The sequence below is a fragment of the Spermophilus citellus genome (assembly GCF_964194105.1).
Source record: "Spermophilus citellus genome assembly, chromosome: 11".
Taxonomy (NCBI): domain Eukaryota; kingdom Metazoa; phylum Chordata; class Mammalia; order Rodentia; family Sciuridae; genus Spermophilus; species Spermophilus citellus.
The window spans coordinates 103,860,482-103,882,841 of NC_138192.1; the positions used below are offsets into that span (position 1 = coordinate 103,860,482).

At 35.4% G+C, this 22,360-nt stretch overlaps 1 protein-coding gene across 1 annotated transcript in view; it reads left to right on the plus strand.

Moving 5' to 3' along the window:
- Nucleotides 1–21,751, plus strand: part of FAM117B (family with sequence similarity 117 member B) — a 114,438-nt gene extending 92,687 nt beyond the window's left edge. Inside the window, exons 5-8 of the mRNA XM_081261583.1 lie at nucleotides 9,866–10,009; nucleotides 11,909–12,134; nucleotides 13,578–13,698; nucleotides 17,857–21,751. Coding sequence (XP_081117709.1) covers nucleotides 9,866–10,009; nucleotides 11,909–12,134; nucleotides 13,578–13,698; nucleotides 17,857–18,175 — 810 coding nt within the window. The 3' untranslated portion in view covers nucleotides 18,176–21,751. The remainder of the gene's footprint in view (nucleotides 1–9,865; nucleotides 10,010–11,908; nucleotides 12,135–13,577; nucleotides 13,699–17,856) is intronic.
- The last annotated feature ends 609 nt before the right edge of the window (nucleotides 21,752–22,360 follow it).

Consider the following 22,360-nt stretch of genomic DNA (forward strand, 5'->3'; position numbering starts at 1 on the left):
ATTTTAGGCAACACCTTAATGTAAAAGAAGTGAACAGATCAGTTGGTTTCCCTGCCAGTTTCTTATTAAACTTTTTTTATGCCTTTATTTTATTTACTAGTATTTACGTGGTGCTGAGGATTGAACCCAGTGCCTCACACATGCAAGGCAAATGCTCTACCAATTGAGCCCCAGCTTCTTATTAAACTTTTTAAAGCTCTTAAAAAAGTATTCAGATGCTTATTTAAAAACTATAAAAAGGGCCTGGGGCTGGGGCTTAGCGGTAGCACACTGCCTGGCATGTGTGAGGCACTGGGTTCGATTCTCAGCACTGCATATAGATAAACAAAATAAAGATCCATTGACAACTGAAAAATATCTTTAAAAAATGAAAATTGTTGCTGTGCACTAGAATCTTTGTATGCTAGCCCAAGATATGTGATTGGATTTTAAGATTTGATCAGTTGGAAACCAATAGAAAGTTCTGCTATGACCTTTTTTTTTAATTTTTTTTTTTTAAAGAGAGAGTGAGAGAGGAGAGAGAGAATTTTTAATATTTATTTTTTAGTTCTCGGCGGACACAACATCTTTGTTGGTATGTGGTGCTGAGGATCGAACCCGGGCCACACGCATGCCAGGCGAGCGCGCTACCACTTGAGCCACATCCCCAGCCCCCTGCTATGACCTTATTATAGAATATAGCTGTAACTTAAGAACTTAAAAGTGTGGAACCAGATGAGAGATAATGATCCAGGAAGATAGAAATAAATAGAGACAGGAAAGGAAGAATCAAGAGCACCTGGAGCCCCTGGACTAGAAGCCCCTAGGACAGGAATGCCTTTTTTTAGATATATTTTTTTAAATTAATCATTCTAAACATCAATTTTCATCTCTCTTTGGTTTTATTAGGGATTCCAGTTCATTTATCTCTCATGAATTTCTGTTGAATTACTTAACAGATCTTTTTCCTGCTTATGAAGGCTTTTTTTTTTTTTTTTTTTTTTTTTTTTTGCACTAGGGATTGAACCCAAGGGTGTTTTACCACTGAGCTACATCCTCAGCCCTTTTTATTTTTTATTTTGACTCACGGTCTCTCTAAGTTTCTGAGACTGCCCTTGATCTTGTGATCCTCCTGCCTAAGCCTCTGGCTTAGGGATTATAGACCTGCATCACCACGCCTACAAGGCAGATTTTTATCCTTCAAATTTTAGCTGTTTCTCTCCCCTACCCAGCTGGTGCTTCAATAGATATTCTTCCTGTCTTTCCTGACTCAACTGTGTGTTGTACTGTAGATATTATTCCCATACTTGGAAACAATGCAACAGACATTTAAGTTACAATGTAGATTGACTTTAGGAGAGTTAGTGTTGACTAATTCTTAGTTTTTATACAGAATATAAAGTATATAGAAATGTGGAGAGTGTAAATGAAAATGTATTTTGAAAATGGTTGTCTTTCTAATTAGAAACTTTGTAATTGATTGGAGTCTGCTGGTGCCTTCCCCCCCCCCCATACAAGGGATTGAACCAAGGGCACTTAACCACTGAGCCACATCCCCAGCCCTTTTTAAAATATTTTGTTTAGAGAGAGGGTCTTGCTAAGTTGCTTAGGGCTCACTAAATAGCTGGGGCTGTCTTTGAATTTGTGATCCTCCTGCCTCAGACTCCTAAGCTACTGAGATTATAAGTAAGTGCCACCACGCCTGGCTGATGGTTTTGCTTTAAGGAGAAAATCATAAACTAGGAAAATGAAGTACTTGTTCTTGAGACTTTCAAAGTACAGATCTGTTGAGAGATTTTTTACCTTAGCACAGTGAACAACTTTTATAATTTCTGGAGCTGTTCAAAGATGAGCCCTTAGTTAATCTGATAACCCACGAATGTTTGGACATACTAATTTATATTTAATTTTTTAAAATTTAGGAAGCTTTTTAAAATTTTTATTGATGCATCATAGTTGTACATAATGGTGGGATTTGTTATTACATATTTGTACATGCACACAATAAAACTGATGTATATTTAGAAACACAAATTTTAGTCAAGAGTTGTGGTACATGCTTGTAATCCCAATGATTTGAGAGGCTGAGACAGGAGGATTCCAAGTTTAAGGCCAGTGTCAATTACTTTGAAAGTCCCTAAGCAATTTAGCAAAATAGTGTTTCAAAATAAAAATGGGACTGGGGCACACATCTGTAATTCCAGTGGCTCCGGAGGCTGAAGCAGGAGGGTCACGAGTTCAAAGCCAGCCTCAGCAATGGCAAGGCACTGAACAACTCAGTGAAAGCTTGTCTCTAAATAAAATACAAAAAAAGGGCTGGGTTGTGGCTCAGTGGTAGAGTGCCTCTGAGTTCAATCCCTGGTACAAAAAAAAAAAAAAAAAAAAAAAAATGCAGGGGCTGGGGATGTAGCTCCTCTGGTTCAATTCCCCAGTACAAAAAAATATAAAATTTTGCTACTAAATCCATTAAGGAGCCCTTAAAATGAAAGGTAAAATTTTAAGTATAATCATTTTTGTATTTTTAGATAGTTTAGAATGTAGTTTATCTAAGGATTGGAATTAAAGGAATATTACCTTCTATTTCTTGAAATAGCATTAATATGTTTAATGTGGAAAATCTTTTCCAGACCTCTAACTGGATCAGTTTTAATTTAATTATATAACTATTGCTAATTAATAAGTTATAGTTAAACCTTTGTTTTACTTAACCTAAAGTGGTGTGTTGGCTTTACAGAAATGGCTTGCTCATGCCTTCCTGCCTGCCTTCCACACTCCCTCTTTTTCCTTCCTTTCTTTCCTTTGCTTTAAACAAATTAAATGATTGACAAGTAGTTGGTGATACATATATTATATTTGAGAAAAACTTTAGAATGTGTGGAGTGTGATTTCTTTTGCTACCTTGAATTGCAGTAGAAAATATCAGCAAACTAACCAGATGTGTGAAATACTGGTTACTACACTGGCAGGTTCCTGTGTATGTGATTTCTCAGTGTGATAACCAGAAAGTCCGTAAGCTTTCTGCACTAAATAGGCTTCCTAATACATCTCTTCTTTGTCTGTTTCTGTGATTTAACAGTTATAAAATAAATACATACCTTATACCGCCTGATGCAAGATCTTATTTTTGTCATGATAATAAGAAGAGGAATTTTGGGCTGGGGATGTGGCTCAAGCAGTAGCGTGCTTGCCTGGCATGTGTGGGGCCTGAGTTCGATCCTCAGCACCACATACAAACAAAGATGTTGTATCTACCAAAAACTAAAAAATAAATATTAAAATTCTCTCCCCCTCCCTCCCTCCCTCCCCCCCCTCTCTCTCTCTCAAAAAAAAAAAAAAATAAGAAGAGTTTAGAACTGAGCACCATCAATCAGTGTGAAAAATAAAAATTCTGTTTGTATTATGTGTACTAATAACTCCTGAGCTCTTTTTCAGTCTGCTTCCTGCTCTTCTGGCACAGGAAGAGCCCAGGCACAGATGAGATGACTGCATGACAGAATCATTGTAAGATACTTTCCACTCCTAACTAGAAAGGTATAGGTTTCTTTTTCCCTACCACTTCGTTATTTCCTTTTCCATTTTCTAATACTACTAATTTGAGAAAGGTTTACTCCCTTCCTTGACCCACCAAGAACCAAAATAGAGTGTTAGCATCACTGTCCCAGTGCCTTATCCCTGAAGAAAGTACATATATTCAATTGGGAATGCTTAGAGCCTTTGTTAGACTATAAGTCAGAATTTTATTTCCATTGGAAAGGAAACAAGATGATGAGAAAAGATGAAAAAGTTTTCCTACCATGTGTCAGTGACTGTCCTTAGGGATATGAAAGACTGATGGGGAATAAACAATCTCAGTGACTCTTGTATATAATTCACTGAAGTTAAAAATAGGAGAGAGGACCTGGCAGTGAGGAAGCAGGAGGAGAGTAGAGTGCACCGATAATTAGGAGAAGAGTAGTGTAGAGGGGTAGCATTTGCTACTTGCCTTTCTCTTTTTGTCTCATCTTATTATATCACCAGTTCTGTCATAGGATAAACCAGTACTGATAGGGCTTATGGGAAGTGAGGAAGTTACTGGCTATGAGCCTTAAAATGGAAAGAGTGAAAAAACAGGAACTCTAAAAGATAGTAGCTAAGACTGGTTGACATTCAGTTGTGCTCATCTGTAAGGACTATATCTGACAGTTGAAGTGTACCTAAGTCATTTGTGAGCTGCTTTTTGAAAAAAAAAATTTGCCACTTTTTATTATGTCCTTCAGCAAATAACTATAGGCAGATTCCTAAAGATACAATATTAAGGCAGACAAGTTATGATAGTATAATCCTGTCAACTTTTTCCTTTATTTTTTCAATTAAGGTAAAATTAACAATTTTTGGTTGGTACAGTTCTGAGAAATTTTTTTGAATAAAGTACTGGGGATTGAACTCAAGGATATTTTACCACTGAGCTATAGCCTCAGTCCTCTTTATTTTTTTAAGTTTTGAAACAAGAGTCTCACTAAATTATTATGACCTTACTTAAACTTGCGATCCTCTTGGCTCAGCCTCCCAAGTTGCTGGGATTGCAACAGTGCCCAGCTCAGTTCTGTGAATTTTAATGTGTGTGGACTATACTATCACCACCAATCAATCAAGCAAAAACATTCCCTCATGTTGCCCCTCTGTAGTCACACTTCTTCCATCCCTAACCTCTACTGATCTGCCCTTCACTCTAGTCTTGCCATTTTGAAAATGTCACATAAATGGAATCATGCATAATGTAATCTTTTAAGACCGTCTTTTTACACCCAGCAGTAGTGAACTTGGTTTATCTGAGTTGTTTCTGTTACCTAGTAGTATTCCATCACGTGGATGTACCATAGATTGCCAAAGTTGAAACCTTGTGTTGAAGAACATCTCTTTGTGATTTTAATTTGTGTTACCCTAGTGAATATTTTTTTCATTTTCCCCCCATCTGTATATTCTGTTTGGTGAAGTGTCTGTTCAAATCTTTTGCCCATTTTAAAATTCATGTACCTGTTTTCTTATCACTAAGTTTATATAGTCTGGATAAAAGTCCTTTGCTGAGTGAATTGCATATATTTTCTCCCAGTCTCACTTGTCTTTCCATTTTCTTAGTGTCTTTCACAGAGTTAAATTGTGGGGTGTGTGGTGTGTGTGTGTGTGCGTGTGTGTGTTTGTGTGTGTGTGCAAACTACTTTGGGTGATGCTCAGTAATGGGAATTACTTTTGGTGTCATGTCTTAAGATAATTTTTTTTTTTAAGGATAACTTTCAGACTTGAATCAGAACAACTTACTTATCACAGTACTGATTTTCCTTTTTTCTTGCTTATAACTTGTCGGTGGAAATGAGGTCATCTTTAAGGGAAATGGGAAATTTGTCAAGAAAAAAATATTTACACTACCTTGGAAAATATTTTTATTAATTATCTAAGGTTAGTAAAGATTCATTAGAGAATTTATGATTATCACAGGATAGGAAAGTACCCTTAAGAGAATTTGGCAAATTTAAGAAGGTAAAAGTGAAAAATAACATATAGTTTCATAGAATATAGATGACTGTTTTCAGTATTTGTGGTTATTTATAGTTTGATAGAACCTTAAGTTCAGCCCCAATTCCATGACTCCATGTTACCTTCTCAGAGCCTAATTTTTAAAAAATGTTTAGATGTGGATGGTAGTAGAAGCATTTTACAGAGCTTTTATAAAAGCAAATAATGTGTATAAAATGCTTGGAACAGTGCCTGGCACATATTAAGTCTTTGATAAGTGTTACTTGTTTTAAAATGTAAATATCAATCTTTATAAAACCATTTTCCTTGTTAACATTAAAGTTAGCATTTAGGTAATATTGTTGAGTTTTTTAAAACAATGTTGTTGGGTTTTTTTGTGGGTGGGCTACCGGGGATTGAACTCAGGGCACTTAACCACTGAGCCTCATCTCCAGGTACCCCCATTCCTTTTTTTTTTTTTTTAATTTTGAGACTGAGGCTGTCCTTGAACTTGTGATCCTCTTGCCTCAGTCTTCCAAACCACTGGGATTTCAGGTGTGCCCCACCCACCAATAGTTGATAATGAATTTTAAATTATTTAATTTTGATTATGATCAATACTCTAGAGTAAATATTACTTCTGTTATGTTACTTTCTTTTATTTATATGTACATTTAAATACACATGTGTATGTATGTAGTTTTGAATTCTAGTATGTAGTGGGCCCTTTGTATCACTATTGTGTACAGCTCATTTTATAGCTCATAGAGCAAAAATCAATATGTACCTTTAGTGGTTGATACCATTCATATCAGGAAAGAAGTATAAAAGATCAACTATACTAAATCTAAAATAATTGGTTTTGGTACCTGTTATAAATAGGCACAATACCTTTATTTTATTTATTTTTATGCGGTGCTGAGAGTTGAACCCAGTGCCTCACATGTGCTAGGCAAGCACCCTATCACTGAGCTACAACTCAGCCTCTGTTCTCTACTGTTAATTGATTTATAGGTATGGAACATTCTGTTACCTTGCCAGTGGCTTTTTATAGCTTGTTCATGTTGGGAAAATTTCACATGGATGTCATATTGCTTCAAGGCTAGACATTTTAATAGCCTTGTAGATTATTTGATTATACCTGCTTTAAAATTTTCCTAGATTAAAAAATTATGTGATTTATGCTAAATAATTTTCTGGAAAATTTAACACCCATTTATGTTAAAAGTTCTCAAAGGAGCTGGGAGGCTGTTGCTTAGTGTGGAGCATTTGCCTAGCATGTATGAAGCCCTGGGTTCAATCCTCAGTACCATCAGTAAAAAGAAGAATGCTCAAGAACATAAAAATTAAGGAATACTTTCTTAAAATATACACAAACAATATTTAATGGGTAACATTAGAAACAAACCTACTAAAATTAGGAATGAGGTAAGGATTCTCACTGTCTTCACTTTTGTTCATATTGTATTAGTGACATGGTGTTAGCTAATGCAGTGTGAGTCACCATTTGTGATACAGAGTAGGCAACTGACTGATAATTGTTTAAAAATTTTACCATTACTTATGCCTAACAATGTATAAATTAAAGGAATGAGATCTTTTTTAATCTATGAAGCTTAGCAAAAGTTAAGAAAAAATAAGCCTAGTGTTTATAGTTTGGTAAAAAAATGCATTTTCATACAATGCAGATAGAAGTGTAAGGAATAAAAATATTTTTCTGTTCTGCTTACGTTATGGATCAAAGTCCTGAAAATCTCTCCTGTTTTTTACACCAAATGTTTCTCTACCAACATATAGCTTGTTTCCAGTATTTGTGGGGATAATATTTTTTCTGTATGAAATATGAAATATGTATATGGTCTGTTGTACATATATTGATTTTTTATTAAATAAACATTAGGAAATAAAGGAAGAGTGTTCTTTAACGCTATGTTTGGCAAAGCATCCGGGTATGTAAGGCTTAATTCCAATAGGAGGAAGAGTGAATGTTAAGAAATTAGGTGTGTGTTTTTCCTCCAATCCATAGTATTTTTATTTTGGTTTGAGGAAAGAGACAAACAAAAGAAATGTAAGAACTACATTGAGTGTTAGCTTTATAGTTTTCTGTTGGTAAATTTGCAAAATAATTCTATCATTCATCTTCTAAAAGTCTTATAAGTGGTCTTACCTTGCAGATTACTCTGTGTACTTGAAATTTGTAGTTTAACTAACTCCAGGTTATATTATAAATTTAAAGTCTTGTAAATTTGGAGAGTGTGTTAAAAGTTTTATTTTCCACCAGTACTTGACCTGTGACACTGATTGTGATTTAGCCACTGGCCAAGATGGATGTAGAGTTGTCACCACTTAAGAAAGCTGAAGGGGATATAATCAGGACACATAATCAGAATAAAATAGGCCAAGATAATAGATCTATGGATATGGCTAGCCTTTTTCTCAAAAAATCATTTTGGAAATTATTTAAAGTGAATCAAAGATCTGCATGGTAGAATATGGCTCAAAGATAAAGGAGTTGAACCTTCTTGTTTTCCCCTGGTACCAGGGAGTGAACCGAGGGATGCTTAACCATTGGGCTACATCACTAGCCCTTTTCTTAATATTTTATTTTAAGACGGTATCTTGCTAAGTTGCTTAGGGTCTCACTAAGTTGCTGAGGCTGACTTTGAACTTGCGATCCACCTACCTCAGCCTCCCAAGCTGCTGGGCATGTGCCACCACACCTAGCAAACATATTTTAATTTTATAAATTTTCTTGAGAAACAGAACATGTAAACTTTTCCATGTTCTTTCCTTTGGTAGTGTATGCTGAGAGTGGAAGAGGGAAGTGAAAAAGGAGATGGAAGTAAAAAGGAATAAATATGAGAAGCTTAAGAGTATAATGAGGGGGAAAAAAGGGAAAGATGAGTTAGACACCATATGTAGAAGTCAATAAGTGAGACTTGGAAAAAAATGTGAAAAGACAACATTATTTAAGAAAAAAATATGTAATAGGGAAAATAAAAAGTTAAAATTGGAGCTGCTTTTTACTGAGCATCCATCCCATTACAGGCCAGGCACAGTGCTAGGTGTCCCCTCATTTCATCCTCAAAACTATGAGGTAGGCTGGTAGAGCACTTGTCTAGCATGTGCAATGCCCTGGATTTGAACCTGAGCACCACAGAACAAAAACAAATCACAAGGTTGGTTGCTGTGTCCCACCTTGCAGATGAGGGCCAAGTATTAACCCAGCACCAAGAGGTGTGCTTCAGAGGACAGTTTCCCTGTGGCCTACTTTTTTTTTTTTTTTTTTAAATAGTACTGGTGATTGAACCCAGATTCTTGTGTTTGCCAGGCAAATGCTCTACCACAGTTACATCCCCTGTACTCCTTGACTTTTTTCTCACAAATTTTCTGTGAGTTACAAGTATTCTTATTGTGTTGTTCTGTTGTTGTTATCACTATTAATTTTAACGGTGAATGAGAGTAAAACTTAAGAAAAATAGACTCAATACTGAGTTCTGAATCAGATAACAAAGTTGTCCATTGAATGAAACTAGTGATAATTTACTAGAGGCCCTGTTAATCTTTGTCTCCTTTAGCTTCCCTGAAAGAGATTTTTCAAAGAAACTTTCCTATTTGAAGGATGGATTAGTTCCCTTTCTTTAGGAGATAGCAGGACAGTGTGTAAGATGAACTTCTAACATACTGTGGCAAAACTTTGGCAGATAACTCCATAATGTTTGTTTCATATTTTACTTTGAGTATCTTATCAGTAAACCAAATAATATCCTATAATTATGTAATTATGTTTCTTTTGAGAAGTAATGCTGTGATAATGAAAACATTTTAATTTTTAAAAATTAGATATAGGCTTTGGAAAAGAAGAAAAATGTATCATCTTTTGAACAAAACACATTAAAAATCATCCCAAAAAAGCTACAAATGATTAAATTTCATAGGGAAGTTATTTTCAGTTTTACAGTCTTGCTGCTATAGTTTGGAAGTTGTTGATTTTCCAATCAATTTTTTTTTTCTTTTATAATAACTACTTCTTATTTCTTTCCTGAAATATAGATCATCATAGTACTTAAAGTTATCTGAACTGAAATCTGAACTCTGTTACAGTCATGAAAGAATTTCTGAGATTGTCATTCTTGTAATATTTTCCTTTATCCAATTTCCTTTCCAGTTTATCATGGATGTGAATAGATTTCTAAAATTCTACCTTGATTGTCTTGGACTTTGGCATAAATTACGTTTCATGTGTAACTAAGAAGCAGGTCTGGTAACTCACTTTTTGTTAGGCCTGTAACTTTGATTTGTTTTTTAATTATGTTAACAGGAAGTATATTCAATCTAGAGAATTAAAAGGTAATGTTAAACTTAACTCTTTTCTTCTCTACCTCATTTTCTTAAGGCTCCTGTTCCAAAGAGTGCCCTTATTCCAGTAATTCCTATCACCAAATCAACAGGTTCCCGGTTCCGGAATAGTGTGGAAGGATTGAATCAGGAGATTGAAATAATAATTAAAGAGACTGGGGAAAAGGAAGAGCAACTTATAGTAAGTAATCTTGTATCTTTTTTTTTTTTTGTTTAAAGAGAGAGTGAGAGAGAGAGGAGAGAGAGAGAATTTCAATATTTATTTTTCAGTTATCGGCAGACACAACATCTTTGTATGTGGTGCTGAGGATCGAACCTGGGCCGCACGCACTCCAGGCGAGCGCGCTACTGCTTGAGCCACATCCCCAGCCCCAGTAATCTTGTATCTTAAAATCACCCTTACACATGAACTCTTCTAGTTATTAAAAAATTCACAATTTTGTTTTTCATATTTACTTAGGATTGTTGCTTTTCATTCAAAGAAATTAAAAAATTATTACGTATGAAAAACTCTGACCTTAACAAGCATTTGGAAATTTTTCATTTCTTTACATCTTATAGAGGCAACTGATCTGATTTAAATTAGGATCCTTAAACAGAAACTGCTTTTTATTCATCTGTATTTAAAAATCACAAGAGAAACAATGTGTTTATCATTAAACAAAGATTTAGCTTACTAGTTTAGAAGGAAGGTTATAGGACAGTGAATACTGTATAAGCATGAAAATACTGGTTCCTTCTTGTCAGTTGCTGTTTGTTTTTGGTTGACATGCCTGGGTTTACCTTCATGAAACACCAGTAGAAATTAGCTTACCCTTTTTACTAGAATGCACAGAAAAGGGGTTCATGTATAAAACACCATGTGAAAATTTACTATTTAGACTTTAAATACTTATCTAAGCCTCTATTATTCAGTGAGGGAATTATTAGGGAGCCCGAAGTAATAGGTTTTTGATGTTTAAGATCCTCTTGAGAAAAAAACTATTAGTTTAGCTTCTTAGAGAAAACACAACTCACCACAAACTCTCTTCCATTCTGTGTGAGCGGTTACACTTTCCCTGATGTAATAAAAGTAAATTAATCAAAGGTATACAGGGAATTGGTTTTCCTGCTAAGTGAGCCACACAAACTTTCTTCTGAGTGTTTCCTTGATTTCAATTCCCTATAATTAGCACTGCTTTGATTAACCTTTCCCTCAATGAGGAGGATTTAAAAAAAACAAGCCAGGTGTGGTGGTGTACATCTAGTGGCTGGGAAGGCAGAGGCAGGAGGATCTCAAGTTCAAAGGCAGCCCCTGCAACTTAGTGAGAACCTGTATCAAATTTTTAAAAGAACATATAAAAAGGCCTGGGGATGGGAATGTGGCTCAGTGGTTAAATGCCTCTGGATTCAATCCCTGGTATCCAAAAACCCCCAGAAAAACTCTTTACACGATGTGTGCAGGAGGAAAAAGGAGGTCAAAGGGCCTCTCATCATCACTAGTTCACACTATGGATAACCTTTTCCTCTTTTTTAGGGAACCAGATGTTACAGCTGGATTTCTCCTCTTTTTACTATGATTATTCTTTATAATTTTAAAATAATATTAAGGGAGTTTGGGATGTAGCTCAATGGTAGAGGGCTAACTAGCATATATGAATCCTTGGGTTCATTCTCCAAAATAAACACATACATACAGGCATCTATCCATCTGTCCATCCATACGCTTAGGGTTGGGGGTATAGCTCAGTGGTGGAGCTGTTGCCTGGCATGGGCAAGGCCCTGGGTTTGATCCCCAGTACCACAAAAAATAATAACATTTAGTACTAGGTAAATAATTCAGTGCAATTTATATATACACCAAGCATTGTCTTCCTGCTGTGTGCCAGAATCTGGGAAGATAATTTTTTCACCCAGAATGAACAGTAGTTAGAGTCTGATTAGTCTTGATTTCACTAATGAGCAGCACAAAGATACAATAATAGGAGAGAATTTGATTTGTGAGTTTCTGGCACTACAGGAAAGGTTGACCTTTGGTACATAGCTGATGAATTTCAAAACCATTGGTAAATATATGTATATTTTTAAATTTTTATAATAGCCACAAGATATTCCAGATGGACATCGTGCACCTCCCCCCCTGGCACAGAGAAGTAGCAGCACACGTAGCATCGACACACAGACCCCTGGTGGGGCAGACAGGGGAAGCAACAACAGCAGCCGTTCTCAGTCTGTGTCCCCCACCTCATTCCTTACTATCTCTAACGAAGGCAGCGAGGAGAGTCCTTGTTCAGCTGATGACCTGCTTGTTGATCCCAGAGATAAAGGTATAATACTGGTAGAATTTGTCACTGGATGATGGCTGCATATCACCTATGCAGGCTTTCACTCTGTTCATTTTCTATCAGAACACACACACTGGATGCTGCCCAGAGTAATGGTGGGGTCAAAGCACAGGTTTAAAACCATGAGTTTGCTGTGGTGCTTAGGTGATAGTCTAGTTGACTGGGTTTATGGGTTTTTATTTATACTTTTTAATTTTTTTTTGCACTTGTTAATTACAACTTCCTTGTTACTGAGTAAATGAACATTTGTTCTATAGAGCATTTTGTTCTCTGTCACCTTATTCTTCATGGTGTTATTACCTTGATACTTGTTAAGTAAATATGAAGCCTTCAAGTTAGTGATTTTTAGGATCTGTATTTTTGATATTTCTAATAAGTATTACAGTGATTTTTTAACAAAAGATGAGTGTTTAAAGGACATCTGATGTGAAAAGTTGGAGGATATTTTATACCATAAAAATAACATGGAGACAGAAACAGTTTGAATATTAAGTACAAATGTCCTACCTTCTAAAACAGATATGATAATTTTATCTATCTCTATCAGGGCAATATTTTGTTAACCCAATTCTAGTTACTATATGCACTTGAAAGCAATAATATGACATTTATTTGTAAATTCTGTTGTTCAGTTCAGTAGTTACTTATTTAGAACTCTCTACATTACCAGTATGTTGAGTCCTAAAATGCCTCATTGTTATGACTAGACTAGTCATTACTACTAATTGCCTAAATCATTGAAAATACAGCAAGTACAGAAGTTGCAAGATTTGCTAAAGTCACTTCAAACTCTGGAATATTATTTGAAACTTTTTTGTTAACTTCTAGGTCAAATAGAACATGGCTATTAAAATGTGTCCCTTGGTTTTTTATACTTTCTGCTTTTGCATGTAGGAATTCCATAAATTATGTGTTCTGATTTGTTTGGAATTTTAGGAGACTAATGAATGGTTGGCTTTTTTGATTTTATTTTATAAGAAAAAAGGGTCACAGTGCTACTGCCAGCAAGGAATTTGTAGTTAACTAACACAGATTAAAAATTTAGGACCATTATGTAACCTATCAGGAATTCTAAGTTTTAATATAATATAAGCTGAGGACAATAGCATTGAACAGGAATATCAGAATAATGAATATCAGAGTAATTTGAGAAAATTTCAAAATTAAGTGATTCAGGCCTAGGCTATAATTATAAATGGAAAAGAAGTAAAAATGCTGTATTTGTTTATGTATTTATTTAATAAACATTAATTACACATCCCTTTTAATAGGGGTTGTGTTAGATATTGGGGTGACATTGATGAATAAAGCACTGTTCCTGCCCTCAAATAGTACATGTGTAGGGGAAGCCAAGAATAATTAAGTATAGCATGATAGTATATTTTTGTTGTATTTCTTAGTAATTCATTGTGTCATTTCTTGCAGAGAATGGGAACAACTCTCCTTTGCCCAAATACGCAACCTCACCAAAACCTAACAATAGTTACATGTTCAAAAGGGAACCTCCTGAGGGTTGTGAAAGGGTCAAAGTCTTTGAAGAATGCTCGTAAGTATCCCCTTAAAAAAATTTTATTATGAGAATGTTCAAATAAGTTGAAAGAACAGTGTAGTGATCACCCACATTATCTTCCACCCAGATTATGTGATTAACATTTTACAGTCTTTACTAAAAAAACCCACAGTACTCCAACTTAACCTCAATACTATTGTCATACTGAAGAAAATTAACAGTAGTGCTTAATACCTTCTAACATCCAGTTATTATTCAGATCTCCTCAGTTGTCCCCAGAATATTTTCTGTGGCTGTCATTTTTGCACTTGTATCCAGTCAAGCTCACACATTGAATTTAGCCACATGTTTAGTCAAGAGAGACCATGGAGATTTCACCTAGTGCAAGTCCCTTATTTCTAGGATTAAGTCCACTTCAGTTTTTGCTCACTTTTGGTCTCCAGTTCTGTAAACACTGTAAACAATTTTTAAATACTTTGCCAATATAGGAAATAATTCTTAATTATGTTACTATGATGAAGATGAGGTAAGAGGCAGGGTTTTTTTAGTTTTTGTTTTTTGGAGATGTGGAAATCAAACTCAGTGTCTCATGCATATTAAGTACATACTAAATCTGTACATAGCAAATACACTACTGAGCAACTCCCAGCCCCAGAAACAGAATTTTTAACTAGCAGAATCTAATACCCTTCATATTTTATCTTAAATATTTGTGTTGACTGGTACTCCAGTTAAGTACTTCCATCTTAAACCCATATTTCACCCAGAAAGATACAGCCTTGTGTTTTCAATAACTGAGGCTTCTTGCTTTCCAAGTAATAGTGATGGGTGTGTGAGATAAGCACATTAGAGATGAATATTGTTTGGGGATAAGATGACAGTTCTTACCCCTTACTCTCCAACTCACTGTGGCTAAGAGCTACCATTTTTGCTTTTTCTTACTGTGAAAACTAAAAGTACAATATGGAGGTAGTCCTCCAGTTCACCCAGGTTGAATTTTTTCTCTCATCAACATCTTGGGCATCCTTTTGTTTCTCTTATGTACTGTTCTGTCGGTGCTTCTTTTAACACAAATTCTGAATAATCTCGTCACACAAAGAGCACTGTCTTTGAATCCCATCAGCTCCTGTACCAGGAAACACCAGCTGTCAGTCTCTTATCTACTTCTGTGACAGTAATTGAAAAATCTTGTGTTAGCAACTGCTTATTTTAGTCCCCCCCACCCCCGCACTATGTCAGTCTATAAGTTTTAACTGATGCCAGCAGAGTTTAAGTATTTTTGCAGATTTACTCTGTGCATCCCTGCATCACAATCTCCTGGGGAATTTGTTGAAATGGCAGATTCACAGGCCTCAACACAGGCCTAATAAATCAGCAAATATGGCAGTAAAGCCTGAGTTCTGCATCTTTAAGCATCTCAGATGACTTTATGCTCAATTTGAAAATGGTGGCTTAGACCTTTTGATGAGAGTTCTTAGGAAGTGGGATTGTTCTAGGACTAGGGGGTGTAGCTCAGTGATAGAACATTTGCCTAGCCAAGAAGGAGGGAGGGAGGGAGGGAGGGAGGAAGGAAGGAAGGAAGGAAGGAAGGAAGGAAGGAAATGACTTTGAGTATTTGTTACATGTGTCATATGTTATCTGCCTTAACACTATTACATGAGGACTTATTGAACTATTTGTATCTCTACCATACTTTGTATCTCATGGGAGAGGGAAAAAAACAGAAGTGTGTTTGTGTGGATGGATACACAGATAAAATAAAACAAGGTAAACCCTAAGATATTACATGTTTTATGGCATATGGATCTATTATTAGAAGGCAAACCTACTCTTTTTTTCAATATAATGTTTACTATTTTACTGGTAGAGATGAACATAAAGATAAAGAATGTGTAGCACACAAAAAACTATTAATATTTTAATTATGCTCCAAGGACTAATTAGTAGTATTAACCTAAGGGCAGATTTTTTAGAGGTGATTTTAACCTTCTATCAATAAAAAAAAGTTACTCAAGAGTTTAAAAACATTAGTCTCTTCTTGTCATAGCTATGTCAAAATTAGAACAAAACCCAGTGGACTCACAAACATTAAACTAAGGTAGTAGATTATTGCTTCTAATTTAAAAGTTTAGCTTGTTTAATAATTGTTTCAAGAATACTCTTTTCTGTAAGTCTTACTTTTGATTTAAAGTAGTAAGGGGAGGGGGGATAGTAGGGGATAGGAAAGGTAGCAGAATATAACAATTACTATTAGTGCATTATGTAAAATTGTGGATGTGTAACTGACGTGATTCTGCAATCTGCATTTGGGGTAAAATTGGGAGTTCATAACCCATGTCAATCTAATGTATGAAATATAATATGTCAAGAGCTTTGTAATGTTGTGAACAACCAATAAAAAAATGTAAAAAAAAAAATAAATAAATAAATAAATAAATAAAATTCATAAAATAAATAAATAAATAAATAAATAAATAAATAAAGTAGTAACTCTGACCTGAACTGCAGTTTGGGATTGGGAAGAGGTTATCTCTGGTTTCTAGAGAAAATCTGTTTACCTGAAAGAAAATAGGTAGTTAGATTTGGGCGCAAAAAGGCAAGACCACATTTTGTTCTGTCTCTACGTACTCTTTTTGATAACTGCACATATGAGAGCTTTGCCACATGTACTCAGTAAGTTCTTTTTAATGAAGTTAAATATTCTCTTGCTTGATCCCAGCTAAATCCTTGACCTCAGACTCATAGATAATTATGGGCTCTTTGCAGTATAGAGGAATCTTTTAGTTATATCTGTGTTGGAATAACTGCTTAAGAAAAAATAAAACTTTAAAACCAGCTCTGATTTTCTCTTTTAAATCTACTGTGTCTTCAGCTTTTTTATTAGGAACAAAGTGATGAGTGAGTTGGGGATTAAAATCAAGAGCAACACTGAACTTCACCATCCTTCAGCCAATTCCCCCAAATTCCTTGCCCCCCTACCCTTTGTGCTCCCAGTTCCTTTCTTAGTAAATAAAGAACTTAATCCCAAAATCCTTAGTACCGACTGCAGGTTCTCTTTCCATGGCTTCTCCCCTTTTCTCTGTCCCCACCCCCTCCCTCAATCTGTGGGAAGGGAAGCATATCAGTCTGGATGCTTAAGAGAGCCCAGAGTAGTGTCAAACAAGAACCTTTCAGGAAAGGCGACTGGGGAGTGCAACATGATAAAATGAGGGCTCCAGGAACCTGGGCTACCAAAATGGGTCGTGGAGCCAGAGAACGTATATCCCCTTTGCTGGCTGTTTTGTTAGAATTATGTGTGCTTATGGGGTCTCCATGAGTCAGGGCGCACACTTTTCTCTTTCCCTTCCAGTTTATGGCTTGAAAACACAGATGAGTCCTGTTTCAACCTAAGTGTTCATTTATTCAGGTTATTCCATTCTTGATTTCACTTTAATTTTGTGTCACTTCCATGTTGTGGTAAAAAAATTAATTTTTTAAGTATTTTTAATTTTTATGGAATACCATTAATACCAGAAATCTACTTTTCAACAATTTGGGATGATTTTCAAGATTATCTGGGGACAGTGAAGAATTTTGCTTCAGTGAAAACTTCGAAAGCCAAGGACTGTTATTTTGATTTTGCATTCACATTGTGTAAATGTAAATCATGGAAACCATCGTAGTCAACTCAGTGAATTACTTGAGAGATTCTTTTAAGAGCACTTGAAGAGAAAACACGTGCCTGTCAAAGTTTAATCCTTCAGTGGGAGAACTTAGTAGAAGATAGATACTGTGTATCATTAATTTCCTTGTGTTCTCCTTTCAGAATAGTGCAGACTTTGGAAAAATCATGGTAATGGAACACATTTTTATCTTTAAATATCTGGCTTTTCTTTAGCTTTAGGAAATTATTCCTCTTGGTTATCATAGGTCTTCCTTGACATGCAGTTGGTCGTCAGCCTGAGCCCCCCCACATGGTAATAGGGCTGTCAAGGAACTGAACATGAGTAATGAATGGTGCTCTTCTGGGATCTAAGATACATATTTTGAATTATGCCTAAAAACACTTGGGTCCTTGATATTTGAAGCTTTTCACATAGCTTCAGTTTTGTGATCCCTTCATGTATCTATGAGTTATCTGTTTTTAAAAAAATTAAAGAGGTTTTTTCCAGTGTTAAGTGACTTAATATATTGGGTTGTCTGTTCTGTGTCTAGACCAAAACAACTTCATGAAATTCCAGCCTTCTACTGTCCTGACAAAAACAAGGTGAATTTCATTCCTAAAAGCGGTTCTGCTTTCTGCCTCGTCAGCATCCTCAAGCCACTCCTTCCCACACCAGATCTTACCCTCAAGGGCTCTGGCCACAGCCTGACAGTCACCACTGGCATGACAACCACTCTGCTTCAGCCCATTGCTGTGGCCTCCCTGTCTACAAATGCAGAGCAAGACCGAGTCTCCCGAGGAACCAGTACGGTCTTGCCATCAGCCTCCCTTCTCCCACCTCCAGAACCAATCGAGGAAGCCGAAGGATAGGCCCCAATGCTTCATGTCCATGGTTCTGGAAAATGGAGAACCTCCTCAGATCGCTTGACTATGATGTCAGCGTGGGCTCCCAGTTGGCTGTGACATGCTCCAGCTTTCCAGGGATAGGCTTCTGGAAGAGAGCAGCCCCTCTGACTGCTCCGCCCCACTCAAGAAGGCCAGCCCTCAGTGCTTAGCCTGCTTTTTCTTAAAGCACTGAATGAAATAAGAAAGGTCTCATTTGGAAGGACAGTATCACATTGTTTTTGTTTTCAAATTAGACTTGTTTAAAAAACAAAACAAAACACACACACACAAAATCTGATCCCTGAAAACATGATTCCTGAAGGGAGACGTGAATGATGCTGCAAGAACCATCTTTTATATGAAAATGACTATTTTATAATGTCAATGTTACATTTCTGAAATGTAGCAAACAGGATGTTCAAAAGATTCTTTGGTGGCCTCTGTTTCTTGTTTCCCTTTCTAGATGTGTACTTTTCTCAGCTGTTTTCAGCTTTGGGACCAAAGGGATTGTTGACATTTTCCCAGCAGTCTTAATCTCATGACTATGTTCTTCTCCCAAATAAGAATTGATAATAAGTAAATGCATTGAGCAAGTATATATAAAAAGAGATACAAAGCAATATTCGTACATTATGTGATTTATGTTTTTTGATGTCTAAAGTTTGTGCTTTGGGTGAAATATTTGTAAAACTGCTGTTTTCTTCACTTACTGTACACATTTCACCATATGGTCAGAAAAGTTATAGTCTGAAGATAAATGCTTTAATATGTTCTCACCCATGTTGGAACTTGGTTTAAGAGTCGTGAGCCAAAAGGAAAACTACCCAGTGTTGATTGCTAAATAGGATTAAGGAGCCCTTTGGTTTTCTGTGAAATGTGTATTGCGCTATTGCCCTCCTTTGCCACAGGTGTCATTCTGCCTTTAGTCATCACTGTATCATAGTCCCAAGAGACCCTAAAATGGCTGTGCATGGATTTCCTCCTTTGCTTTTGTGATGTTGTTGTCTTGTGGATTTGGTCAGGGTCAGTAGTTTGCCAGGAGTGTAATCCATTGAATAGTGATCCTTAGCCACAGAACCTTGAGACTGACTTTTTCTTTATGGTGGTTGGCACTGAGATTTATTGCCTACAGATTTTGCTAGTTTCCTCTCAAATACTCCACACAGTGGAGAAGACAGATAAGAGCTTTGGAGCATAAACAACACTCACCTTGAAAAATCCATACTGTTTTGGATTTGGGCTCATCCTTAGACAAACCTACTGCCAATATCACAAGACAACAGTATTTCATTTCTGCGTATGTGGTAGTAAAATTAAGGAGCAGCTCTGTTTGAGAAATGAATTTCAGCAAAACAGTGTCAATTAAAAAGCATCCTTTAAATATCTTCATTTACTATGTTATGATGCAATAAGTTACTGTTCCTATACAAATTATAGGCAGAAAAAATTTAAGTCCTATTAAAGGGTTACTGTGTCAAAGGTAATATGTCAGCTTGTCCAGACAAATTCCATCAAGGAAAACCTAGTGGTAGCAATAAATCTTCTGAAAGGACTTTTATTTGTCTACCTTTACACATCTTAGCAATTTAAAATATGCCCTATTAAGTTTAAAATGTATTTAGGTAAATCAGATAATTGCAAACATTTGAAATGAATCTGTCAGGTTTTAGTTGATAGGACTGATGAATTTGGGTACTTTTTCCATCTAAAACTTAATTTACTAGGAACTAGTAAATTGTGGCTTTTAACTCAGTAAAAGCTCAGTTATTGGGGGTCTTAAATTTTCTGGTTGGTTGGTTGTTTTTTGTTGGGTTTTTTTTTTTTTTGAGTACCTTGATTGTTTGCCTTCTTTCTTATGCCTTTTGACTTTGCTCTTTCACCAGTGAGTATCTGCTCTATTGGAAACTGAAATCAGGTGAGTTGATATGAATCAGGAAGGAGGTAGTTAAAAATAAGGTTTTGTTTGATTTTTTTTTTTAAACCACCAGGTTTTGTTGTTGTTTGTTTTTACCTGAGTATTGTTAAATATGTGTTCTTTCCTCCACCTTACACTTACTTCTTTCCTCTTCTATCTCCAAGGGTGTTTTACAACAGAATGTCACTTTGTTAACAGTATATCTTTTTTATATTTGTCAAATTCACATCTTTCTGTAGAGTTTCAAATATCCTTAATCTGAAGTAATTAAAATCAGAGGAGAAGAGTTGTCAGATTTACTATTAACTGTCTTGTTAATAGAACTTCTAGTCTAATGTTTGGTTGTAAAGAAAATGTGAAATTTACAGGTAAATTAATTGTATGACAACCAGACACAGTCCCTGGTTTGGGCATAATGCAGCTGAGATTTGGTGGGGAGAACTTCCAAGGTACAAAACAACTCTGCCAGTGCCAAAGGGCTAATTTTTAAGCATATAAGCTTTATCACATTCTTCAAAAATATTAACCGTAGGTCCATCTGGCTGTTTTATTTAACCCTTAGTTACTAGGTGGTTCATTTCTTTAAAATGGGTCTTATCTCAAAGAATGCACAACATTTTATCCTAAAATTACAATTCATGCTTATTGTATTTTTTAGAAAAACTGAACAGAAAGTAAATAGAATACCTTCAGTGGGTATATAATTTTTTTCAAATTAAATTCACTTTCACTGCAGAAAAAGAAAACTGGGTGGCATGTGTCTATCAGCAAAAGGAGCTATTATCTAGTTATTCACTTTGTAGGTCTTAATTATATTTTTACTCTTAATTTCTTTCTTGTGATGATAAAACATATATTTACTGTTTCTGATCTAAGTCTATTACTTTATAATGGCTTTTGTGAGCAATTGTTTTAAAAATACCAGTTTTGCCTCTCTGGTTAAATATGGTGAGTGTGGATGCCAAAATTATTTTTTAACCAATTTCTTCATTTTGATTAAAATGTTTCATATACTTGGAACCACAGGCCAAATCAGCCTTTTAGAAGGTGCTATTGCTCACTTTGGAATATCTGGCAACACGAAAGGCATTTTTTTTTTTTTTGAATAGTGGTTTTTCACTGCAAGAAAGTATTTTAAAAATGGCAGAATTTATAGCCTTCTCTATGTGCAAGATAATGACTAAGTTGTCAGGATTTTATTTTAAGGAAAATAAAAGAAAAATTGCCATTACTAAATATACTTTGCTTTTCTAATCTTCACATTCATTCCTTAATGCTTGTATTTTTAGTGTTTCAAAACTGGACCAGTAGAATGCTGAATTTGCAAAAATAAAGCTAATAATACTTAACTCTGCACTTTAAGGTTTACGTTTTGCTCTGCCTAAATGAGTGATAAGCAGAGTAGCCCTGAACAATATTTTGTTTATACAGTCCTGTTGAAGAATATAATTTATGTTTTATAAGCTCTGCATCTTTCATCTGTTGACGCTGTGTAAATCTTTTTAAATGCAATTTTTAAAAATTTTGTTTTCTAACAAAATTCTCCCAAAAAGAGCATTTCCAATGGTAATAGATATTGTTACTATGTACTTATGTATTCCCTGTACCTGAACACTTGTTGCTGCCTCACAAGAAAATAGAACTTTTATGTTAAAAAATAAAGTCTGTTCTTGAGAGTTTTTTTCTTTGTATTTTTATGAATAGTGTCTCAAATTAGATTTCTTTTCAGACATTTCTAGTCTGACATCATAAACAGTATGTATGTTGTTTTTCACAAATTGATACAAAAATGTGTTAAGCAGCAGGTTCCCTGGTTACCCTTACTTGCTCTAGAACCAAAGGTATCTGATCATTGTGGTAGGTGCTAAGCAAACATCAAAATGTAAGCACATCAACAGATATATTTGTTTACAAGTAATTCAGTACTTCATAGTTTATTAGAGATGATTTAGCTGAGTAGTCGGTTTCATTTTAAAGCATATAAAGAGGGTTTTTCAAAATTTTTTTATTAAATCATACTCTTCCTCTGTTTCAGTGGTTTATATATACAAGATAGTTGTTTGGGGTGAGGAGAGCTGGTTAGATGAACCGAATTAACAGCAACCTGTAATCACTTAGAAAGCCCAGGTATGTTTTACCTGAAAGTAATTTGGTCATCAAACCACTGCATTATAAATTTTTAATAACTGTTTCTAGGCTGGGGATGTAGCTCGGTGGTAGAGTACTTGCCTGGCATGTGAGAGGCCTTGGGTTCA